The sequence below is a fragment of the Anarrhichthys ocellatus genome, unplaced genomic scaffold (genome assembly GCF_004355925.1).
Source record: "Anarrhichthys ocellatus isolate YVR2014 unplaced genomic scaffold, GSC_Weel_1.0 scaffold28, whole genome shotgun sequence".
Taxonomy (NCBI): Eukaryota; Metazoa; Chordata; class Actinopteri; order Perciformes; family Anarhichadidae; genus Anarrhichthys; species Anarrhichthys ocellatus.
The window spans coordinates 2269417-2279985 of NW_022280058.1; the positions used below are offsets into that span (position 1 = coordinate 2269417).

Consider the following 10569-nt stretch of genomic DNA (forward strand, 5'->3'; position numbering starts at 1 on the left):
TATATATATATATATATATATATATATATCTCAATAAAAAGATCTCTGGAAGTACTTAATTCTTGGCTCTTTGTTGACAACTTTTGTGGCGAAGTTGTTATAATGCTGAAAGTGTAAGTCTCTGTGTGCTTCAGATGGAGGAGAAGGCCCGTCTGGAGGCAGAAACCCGTGAGAGGGAGGAGCAGCAGATGTTGGAGGAGCAGCAACGACGACAGCGGCAGGAAGAGGAAGAGGCAGCGCTTCAAAAGGAGCTACTCCGGCTGCAAGAGCTGCAGCATCATCGGGCTGCCAAGAAGAAAAAGAAAGAGAAAGCAAAGGAAAACACCGCTCCCCCACAAAACAACCCACAGCCCCTCAAACAGACAGCTCAGAACGTCTTAGATAACCTACAGAACGGAAAGTCACACTCACTGCTTCAAACCCTCATCAGGCTCCCTGAAAAGAAGGAACCCAGATTAGACCCCCCATCCCGCCCCAAAACACAGCACAGCCCGAAACACACTAGTGAGAGGGGTTTTTCTACTGAGACCAACATCCCCAACTGTCATGCCATCCTCCACAATGGCACTCCTACATCTCAGCTGGAGGTCAACAGTAAAGTAAAGGCCAAGCAGTCTGCTAAAGTGGGCACTTGTGTGGCTGCTGTAAAGAAAGCCCCAGAGCTACCCAGGAGCTCAGATGTGCCAGCAAAGCTAGCGAACGGCACCGCCCCCACCACTACACCAGACATCAAAGCAACGCGAATCAGGCCTGCCGAGGCCCTGGCTCCTCTCCTAACCACTACACCAAGGAGGGAGGACAGGTGTAACACTGGAAGCTCCAGTGGGAAAAGGCAGCATCAGCAGCTACAACAACCGCTGACCCACATAAAGGAAGACAGGCAAAGTCCACCTGTGTCAAACCCTTCCCCGTCACCCCCTCCAGCCTCCCACACTGAGCAGAATGGCAAACCTCCCAGTGCAGAGTCTCCACAGCCCAAAGGCAAGACCAAGAAGAGCAAGAAGAAGAAGGGGGACAAGATGAACACCTCAATAGGTTGGTTTTATGGGTCACAATTCAGGGGATAGATAATATTTTCGACAATCTGGTATAGAATCTGCTTAATGTAGAAGGAAAAAGATTCCGGTTTGTCTCACTTGTGGCTGGTTTTCCACTTTTATTCCTCTGACAAACCCGCCTACATTCAGATGTGTAGCGACTCAAGCGCCATCCAGTAGTAGTAGTATCAAAGATGCGTATCTAAGTTCTCCTCTGAGACATATTTCATAATACACTTCCAAAAGTAATTCATATATTTAATATCGCAGCAATTAACATCCATTTATGTTATTTTCTTTTAGATGACGTATTCTTGCCCAAAGACATCGACCTGGATACCACTGAAATGGATGAAACGGAGAGGGAGGTGGAATATTTCAAAAGGTATGTGTATTGCAACATCGTCATAAGTGGATAAAATGCACAAGCACAGTTTCCACATTTACACGCTGTTCTGTTGATTGACAGTTGAATAGCAATGAGGTAGACGCACATTGATTGGCCAGCAAAGACGAGGAAGAAGAAGACAACCGCTAGCAAGCAAACAATGAGGGTTTCAAAACCATTCAAATTGTCTTCTTGCCTTCCCTAATTAGAAAAATCTCTTTGAAGGAAATTGAACACTTTTATTATACCTCAGAGCTACACAAAATGTGTGTACAGAGTACCTTTAAACATGTCTTAGTGTGCCTCTTCAGAAGGTTCATGTGTTTTTGTTTTTCTCCTGCAGGTTTTGCTTGGATTCTGCCCGGCAGACCCGCCAACGGCTTTCCATCAACTGGTCAAACTTTAGTTTGAAGAAAGCTACGTACGCTGCACATTGAGGCTGTTGGTCAGTGACTGTCGGGACACAATCAGTACCTTAACAGCTGTTCCAACCACCCCGCCCCCTCCCTTTACCTCCACCCAGCTGTTGTCCTCCCAGAACTTCTCTCCTGCTGTGCCCAAATCACACCCACGCTGCCTTGCTTTGTTCCTGTCGCTGTGTGGTTCCAACATGGACCCATCTGGATCGATCCACCTGCAGAACTAAAACAAAAATTAAATTAAATCACACAAAGAATCACAAAAATGCTACTTTTCATCCGATTAATTTTCCTTGCGTGCTTGTGTGCTTTTAGTCTGAGTTGGGCATTTCTTTTGACTTACAAAGCCATGGTCTGAAATGTTTTTTTCTTTTAATGGCTTACCTATAGTCAAAAGATGCTTGCTATGTCTGGATGGTTTCCTTCCAAAAAAAAGAGACAATGGAAACTGCAAAAAAAAAGAAGAGAAATGTAATGAATTAAAAGCTGTATTTGAGATATTGTGGCTTAATATCCCATCGTTTCCCGTTCCTAGCACGGCATCTCATTCACATGATTGACAAGGGAATGGACTTGGTCAGCTGGTCTCTCCCCCCCCCCCCCCCCCCCCCCCCCCCCCCCCCAACCACCCCGTTTCACAGAAAGGAGGAAAGCGTAATACTTGACAATGTTCTTTTTTGGTTTTTAAGTTCTGTTTAACAAACTGTTGAGTAAAAGTGTACCAGTTACAGTTTTTGTTTTCTTTATTTTTGACCTGTAGCCAGCTTGTATCAGAATACTTTCAGAATGAAATCGAAAAAGAACAATACTCGCACTATCAATCTGTTATAGAGTGTATATTGTATTAACACTGAAGCCAAACTGGCTACTTTTAACATATTGTTAAGTAATATTAAATCTTGTCTTTCTTTTTTGAAAGATGGAATACAGTAGTACGGCAGGATTATGCGTCTTGTGTCGAATCTTATTTCCTACATGCTGTAGAAATTTCCATTAAAAGGGCATGGACACTTAAAAACTACACATACATGTAAAGAAATCGTTTTGGGACAGAAGCGCATTCTCAAAGCTCACTAATTTGCGTGTCGCAGTGTAACGAATTGCTCGTAAAAATGACAGTTGGCTGTTTTACGGACAATTTCTTGGTCGGGATCAGGAGCTTCTTGCCGTCTGCGCTACTTTACCCGACAAACGTTTAGAGCCAGGAAATGGTCCGGCACATTACCTCCTGCAGTTTTTACACTTCCTTCTTTTTGTACTGATTAAACAAACGAGATGTAGCGTGTTGATACGTGAGTTTTAGAGGTGACGGTTGGCAGGTGTTGTTACTGTTGGACAGAGCCAGGCTAACAATTTCTCCCTTTTTTTTTTTTTTTTTTCAGTCTTTGTGCTAAGCTAAGCTAATTTGCCGCAACTTAATATTCAACGGAAAAGGAAAATTGTATCTAAGTTACTCAAATCTTAAGCTTATTTTCCAAAAAGACAAATTCATTCTGGATTGGAATTGAAGTTTTTGTTTTTTTAAATGTGAAAAAATCCCTTTCAAGTTCACTTCCATGTGTTGACGCCCATATGGGACCGGTGAATATAGCGTGTACTGCTTGTGACCGCGCAGGAATTTCACCCTTTGTTGCTGCTCTGCATGTCTGCAGCTCCACAAAGTTGCAGGGTGAGTCACACCCTCAAATAAATACATGTTCCTTTTGGGAAATCCACTAATTGACAGTCATAATCAATCTAGAAGGCCACTGTGAGTCATGTAGATCCCGAGCTTCAGTTTCAATTCCAAAGGTAGGGCTGCTTCAGGCATTTACATAAGCAGCCCCGATGTATGCACATGAAGCTCTTGGGAAAATAGACTTGAGGCAGTTTTGAAATCAAGTACATTCCCTCAGAGCAAAAGTGAGCGTGAAATGAGGTCATGCTTTGGCTTATCTAGATGTAGATGAGATAATACGTGCGTTTTACGACACAGCACTGGCGGGACATCAACAGCAGTAAAAGCTTTGTGTTTTTCCACAAACTTACGCTTCAATTTGCATTTCATTTTTGTTGCTAAAACCTCATTTTATATCTATTACCACAAACGCACAAAGCTAGAGGTGGCCTAAAATTAAACCTAGAATAAGTATAGCTTTTGATTCAAAATAAAAAGTTTAAATGTGCTGTGAAAGTACAGTATGTTCAGGTTCAAAGCCAAATGGATGTGTAGAGGAAGTGAGTTACAGTTATGTTCCTCAGACTGCTTCCTCTCAACTTTTCAAAGAGTGACCATCTCTTAAAACCGAGGGATTTGTCAATGAAAAATTACCGCTCCTACAAATTTGATGATTGAGAGGACTGTGGTAAATGCACTTCATTCAAGGGAAGACAAAAGGTTTTAGTTTGTGAGAGCCACCAGAGCCCATCTGACTCATAATTTATTTCAGGTATGAATCATGTTTGTAGGGCGTGCTCGCTCTCAGTCACCAGTGATGTAAGATGGGATCTACCACATTTCAGCAAATGCCCCGCAAAACTACGCTAACGTAGACAAGCCGAAAAACACCGAGCAAAATGTCTTGAGAGACAAATGTGGGCCGTGATCTAAATAAAACATGTCGATTTGTGGTTTTTTTTATATGTGCAGAGATAAGAGCTACTTAAAACAACCCTTTCCCTCAGTTAATAATAGATTTATAAGTCAATTTCCATCATTTGTCCTTTGAAAAAGGTTTCCTTATTTTGACCTTTGCTGTATGAATTCTGGGTTGATGAGGGAAAACACAATGGTGGTCTCGGAGCAGTCTGACAATGACGGGCGAGCACCAAAAGGATTATTAGAAGGGATCACAGCTGCCTTGTAGCTTGTAATCAGAATGCTGATCTTTTCATTGTCGACTGCCTGGAGCGCTTCAGGATCACATACACTTCCAAAGAGGGAATCCCCCCCCCCCCCCTTCCCCCCTGTTGTTCCTGACAACATCTGCCACAATGCTGATTTTGATAGTTAAAACCCTGGACTTTGTTACAAAATAAAAAAAATCCTTTCCCATTCAACATTAATACCAACTACCTGAACCAACATACACTAAATCAAAAATGATCGGCTCAAGTCGACAACGCTCTATTTTCAAATAATAAACTTTTTTGGGAATTCCCTCATGATGGCGGGAAATTCCCGTTCTTTTAGGATACACATAAGATTAAAGGCTGTAGTATATCTATCCATTCTGTGTTTGTCTGGATAAGTGTCAGGCTGAAGTTTTTTTCTCTTTGTTAAAGTATACGACAGCAGTACATCCTGATGCTTTGAATCTAGTTTCCAACAGGAACTGATCTTCTGCTGTCACCTGACTTTTTCTTTTTAATTCTATTGTTTCTTTGAAAAGTTCCCAGACACTCAGGTGGGGACTTGTGACCTATTTCTTTCCACTCTCAGATGGGTGGGTAGAGCGTTTTTTTTCTGTGTGGAAGTTCAGTCACTTATAGACCCTGTTATAAATGCGTGTGTGGCAGGGGGGGAGAATCCCCAGCAGACAGCTCATGGCCTTTTTAGGGGCTGTGTGCATTTCTACAAGGCTGCATGCAGACAAAGGCCTACAGACAAGTTACTGCAGTTGCCCTTTAAAGCCAAAATAGGAACCAAACGTTCAATGAATAATGAATTAGAGCCATATGTAAATAAAATACATTTTCAAATATCTTCCCCTGTTAACTGATGAGTAAGTTGGCATGTGATGTTGCCTGGTGTCATTTAAATATTTGGCCTGTCGAACCGCTTCATTTTGTTTTCAGAGGTAGTCCAACACTATTTATTTTAAACATGTTTCTTAAATAATAGCTTAATAACCTCTAGTTTATTAGTAAATTTGAGATTTACATAATAATTCTATATTTTGGGAAATACAGGTTTTTTTTGTGACAGTTAAAATGCGGCTTCCGCTCGCAGCTAAGTTAGCTAGACAGCTAGCTCTGGCTTTGTCCAATGTTACAAAATCCTGCTACCAGCACCTCTAAAGCTCACTTATTAACTGTTATATGTTGTGTGTTTAATCCGTACAGACATGTGCCAATGATTCTTGTTTACCGTGTAGCTGTAAAACATAGCCAGCCCCCCCACCACAAGCTTTGTGCTAAGCTAAGCTAACCGACTGCTCACAGTAGCATCATATTTACCATACAGAGAATGGTAACATCTTCTGATCGGATTCTTGGTAAGAAAGCAAATAAAGCAATTACATTCAATGATATAGTATTTATAGTGAGACTGTGCAACTTTTGTTGAAGAGCAACCACATACTGTATATTGTTATCCCATAAATGATGCACAAGACTGTGACTCAAAGCAATATCTTGCTAGCTTGCCAACATTAGCTCACGCTGGTAACGCTGTAGTGATAAAAAAAAAAAGATTGTTTTGAATTGAGCAAGAGTAGTGTTACTGCTCATGGATTCAACATTTCATTTGTAAGAACATGTTGCTTCCTTTTTAAACAGTTTTATACTTTTGCTTTAAAGTAGTTCTTTGATCATAATGTGTCTTGTGTTCACTCACACTCAGACACCACGGTGGTTTGACTGAGTCTTTTCTGTGCACTGCAACAGCCTACTTCCTTTTAAACAGGGGATGTCCAGCTTCCTGTGCTTACTACACTAAACCCATGACAAGTGAATCAACCAAAAGGTACTATTGACCTAAATGTGTCAAAATGATACTTCACAGACACCGACTGTAGAATGTTTTGGTCACCAACTGATCCGCAGGCGGTTGTTGAATGTAACTTGAGCTACAGTCTCTCTGATCTTCTCAGTGGCCCTGTAGTGTTTGCTATAGCCACACAACAGCTGGGAACATGGCTGTGACAGTACAGCATGCCCATTCAGGCAACACTCGGAAGGGGGTTTCCACCGCGCACACAAGCACATACACGTGACACAGATGGACAGACACACACACACAGACTTAGATTAAGTAGCGCCAACATTTTCGTGGTTAGGCTATGATCTGTGGTTACAGCTCGAGGCTGCAGACTGTCAAGAATTAAAATACACCGTGTGATAATGTGGCATACTTAAAGCTATATAAATCACCATAAGATAAAGTGTGAGTAAACAGTATTTTATTACAAAAATAATGTGCCAGCTCAAGAGAAACGGCACAGGATCTCCAAAAATAAGTATATTATTGTCAGTTGGGATGCAATCTTTACATACACTGTCACAAAAAAAATGGATAAAACATTTTTTCCAGTTAGAATGCATTAACATTTTTGATCCTAAAAGTGTACCAGAAAACAAATATTTCATGGCTTTACCTTTTCCAAATATTTACGCATTACGCAACATGAATAAATATTAATATAGTTATATATTTTAAATCTCTTATTAAGAATGTATAATTTACAGGACAGAATATGTAAAGTTCAATCGAAAATAAACAACTAATAGCACCACATTATCCAAAATAAGAAGCTTATGCATCATGAATGTCTTATCGTACGACTGAGTTTTTGGCTAAATGTCAAGAAAGTGCAACAGGTTTGTAATTTGACACATTGAGGTATATGACATTTGATATATTGCATTGACATCCACTTCCCTACCACAATAATCTCCTGCATTTCCACAGGAGAACACTAAGAACCTGACACTGTTCACAATGCAGACTTAGAAAAGCTTGATCAACTCATTTCTCTTGCAACAGGGGAACTTTAGCTTGTACAGTTTTGGTCCACTATGTACAAACATCTCAAGTCAGTTGTTTAATTTGTAGTCAAGTCTCTCCGAATTGGAAACTCCACTCAGGTTATTTTCTGCCCTGTAGTGCTGCTCTTCAGTGTTCGATTACTGTCAGCAAGTGATAAGTGTCTTTTTTTTTTTTTCTTCCAAAAACGAGTGTTGTTCCATTTATCTTCTGGCACACTCTTCACAATGGTTCAGGTACTCTGCGGTGTCCGTGTCGCTGAACGTGACGAAGCATTGCGGGCACTGTAGCTCTGACAGGCCCGGGCCCGGGCGTGCACGCGACACATGGGAACCACTTCTCTGCTGAAGGCAATTATGTACGTACACGGTTAGGATTGCACAAGCCAACACAAAAAATATATGGAATATAATGCAAGTGTTTGAGGGCTGTCGTCTCACCTGTTTGTGTAGCTGCTGTTTTAACTGATAAATCTGCTCCTTCAGGTCTTGGATCTGGCCCTGCGCTCGCTCCCGGTCGGCACGCTCCGACTTAAAGTCATCTGCGTAGATGAGGACCTGATTGAGGAATAGAAACAACTTTTTAGTCTTCTCGTTTCTTCAAAAGTCAGTTTTCAAAACACATCAGAAGCCTAAAGAGCCAATTGCAGTCCAGTTCTACTCATAAAATCTGATTGAACGACATGTAATATGAAGATCATGGTGTAGCACAGACCTGCTGCTCCAGAGTCTGGATGTGCTCTTTCTCGTTCCTCCTCAGCTCCTCCACTTCACTACTCAGCCGCGCACACTCGCTCATCTTCTCCTCGAGTAAGCTGTTGAGCCTGGAAATCTCCTGTTGAAGCAAACCGGTGCTTATTGAGCCAAGCCCAGGCATCAAGCCCTGCCCAGAGGTCTCCTTTAGCCTCCGACATAAACCTCTGGTATAGTCCTCCCTGCTGGAGTCATACTTCTGCCACTGAGAATTCAGGCTTTGGACCTAAAAGAAGGAACAACAACAATAGCAAGTTTAATATATTTTCTTAAAAAAACAGCACCACCTTAATATCGCGTAATATCGCGTATAAATGTACAAGTATAGTCATTGACGACAACTTGTAAACTTGGTGAAGACTTACATATGCCACTCGCTGCTTTAGCTGTTGATTCTCCTGTTGAAGTTGACAGATTTGGGCGTTAACACCACTCATGTCAGAGGAATCTGTCATCTGTAGAAAAATGGTGAAAGAGATGTTACAACAGAGCCCCCCAAATATAAATACAGTTCCAATGCTGCATTTAAAAAGGTGGAATGCGATACATTCAAATATATTCAACACAGACAAAGTTTCACACAAACCTCCTGAGACTTTTGCTGCTGAGCCACATCCTCCACTTCTCCTCCCCCCTTCTTATCTTTCTCCAGCCTGGCCAGCAGCTCCTGGCACACCTTCACTGTGGTCCCAAGCTGGCTGCGCAGCTGGTCAGCCTCCTCCACCAGGGACGTGCAGAGTACGGCTCTGGTGGCCTCGGACCGCTCCCTCTCCTCCAGGGCCGCCCGCAGCCGGTGGATCTCCCGGTCCTTCTCGTGCTCCGGCTGACACCTGACACTCTCCAACTCCAGCTCCTTCTCTCCGAGCTGCACAATCAGCCTCTGGATCTCCTGGGGAGGAAGACAGAGAGAGAGAGATCAGTTGCATGACCACATCAGTTCTTAATGTGTAACCTTTTGACATATTTATTATACATACAAAAAGCATTTATAAAATAAAATCTGTCATTCTGATTATTGCTGCCAATATGTGTTCTGGTAGATTTCTTTTTAATCATAAGTCTACTTTGAGGAAGTTTCAACATATTTGAGGTAAATACATTAAAACAATACATCACAATAATAAAATCAATAACCACCAGCATGAATATAGAAATATGGATTTGAGGAGATTAAAAGCGTATTAGTTATTGCCAAGAGACTATTTGTACCAACATGAAACGGACCTGTCACTGAACTAACTAGCTCCATTACCTACAAAACACTAATCTGCATGGATCATCATAAGAAAAGCATTTTGAACATTATTTTACCTCCGTTTGTCGAGATGCCTTGAACTCCATGTCGTTCCTCTTCTGTTTCAGTTTGCATATTTCTTTACACAAGTTCTCCAGCAAAGACTTGGACGGCCCCATGACCACGGACTCGTTATCTCCCACAGCCACGTAGATCCGCTCATATCTCCCCAGCCTCGCTTTTAAATCTGCAATAATATTGTCCTTGACGTAAATCTGTTTGTTGAGAAGTTCGACTTCCTGCAGCGTCTCATGGTGCAGAGTATTCAGCGTGCTGCAACTCCGGAGTTTCACGTTGTTCTCGGAGTTTACACTGACGTTATCCATAGTTGGCTTCGTAGATGTTTGACAGACGGATCGGTCTTTTAGTAATCCAGCATTTGACACCTCCGCTATCAGCCCTGTGACTTTACAAATTGACCGAGGATGTCACTTGTGTCGAGGTTGTGGCGCAGAATAATATCCCCGCACAGTCTTTGGGGGATTTCCTATAGGGAACTTCCCCGCGGACTTTTTTTATCTTCGTCAAACTGAGCCCTGCCTGCTCTCAAAGATTCACCGTCGGCCGTCATTTGAGAGGTGAATGGGGTTTTATAGCCTGCTGGGACAAATGGTAACGAAAACAAAGACACAAATCTTGAATACAAGCTAAAGAAGCTCTGTTAGAAATAGAAATAGTAGCGATGCCTTCAAAACAGTCGTAAAGTTGAGACTCTTGAGGCGCGATTTTTTTTAACGCACCCAAGCTTTTGAAAGCAATTGCAAAAAAGGTTCCAAGAGAAGATTTTGTTTTATTTTTGTAAATTGGGTCACAAAGCCCGAGTGTGAAGAGGGGGGAAACAGTTATTTATTTCCCACCCTCGCGAAAAGACAGTATAGCTTCCAATACACATTGACATAAAGTTCCCGAAAAGAATTAGCTAATATTTTGTATGGAAATCCCAAACAATACTATTTCAACAGCAGGAAATTTTCCCAGCGGTAGTTTACAGGG

At 41.9% G+C, this 10569-nt stretch overlaps 2 protein-coding genes across 5 annotated transcripts in view; one reads left to right on the forward strand and one right to left on the reverse strand.

Moving 5' to 3' along the window:
- fam193a (family with sequence similarity 193 member A) overlaps positions 1-1983 on the forward strand; it is a 14524-nt gene extending 12541 nt beyond the window's left edge. For both annotated transcript variants that reach the window (XM_031863316.1, XM_031863317.1), the window contains exons 21-23: positions 135-1035; positions 1341-1422; positions 1769-1983. In XM_031863316.1, coding sequence (XP_031719176.1) covers positions 135-1035; positions 1341-1422; positions 1769-1862 — 1077 coding nt within the window. In that variant the 3' untranslated portion in view covers positions 1863-1983. The remainder of the gene's footprint in view (positions 1-134; positions 1036-1340; positions 1423-1768) is intronic.
- A 4767-nt stretch (positions 1984-6750) lies between these two features.
- Positions 6751-10333, reverse strand: tnip2 (TNFAIP3 interacting protein 2). 3 transcript variants are annotated; one of them, XM_031863308.1, is made up of 6 exons: positions 9594-10333; positions 8869-9171; positions 8648-8737; positions 8245-8508; positions 7971-8087; positions 6752-7871 (listed from the first exon to the last, which is right to left on the reverse strand). In XM_031863308.1, the coding sequence occupies exons 1-6, from the start codon at positions 9900-9902 to the stop codon at positions 7734-7736; spliced, it is 1221 nt and encodes a 406-aa protein (XP_031719168.1). In that variant the 5' UTR covers positions 9903-10333; the 3' UTR covers positions 6752-7733. The 3 variants fall into 3 exon arrangements, with proteins under 3 accessions (XP_031719166.1, XP_031719168.1, XP_031719167.1); XM_031863307.1 differs by having other exon boundaries at positions 6753-7874; XM_031863306.1 differs by having other exon boundaries at positions 6751-8087.
- Between the last annotated feature and the right edge of the window lie 236 nt (positions 10334-10569).

Coding starts and splice junctions, on each gene's coding strand:
- tnip2 (XM_031863306.1), bottom strand. CDS start 9,902: ATGGATAACGTCAGTGTAAACTCCGAGAACAACGTGAAACTCCGGAGT. Junction 8,738..8,868: donor AGCAGCAAAAGTCTCAGGAG/GTTTGTGTGAAA, acceptor ATTTTTCTACAG/ATGACAGATTCCTCTGACAT. Junction 8,509..8,647: donor TAAAGCAGCGAGTGGCATAT/GTAAGTCTTCAC, acceptor TCCTTCTTTTAG/GTCCAAAGCCTGAATTCTCA.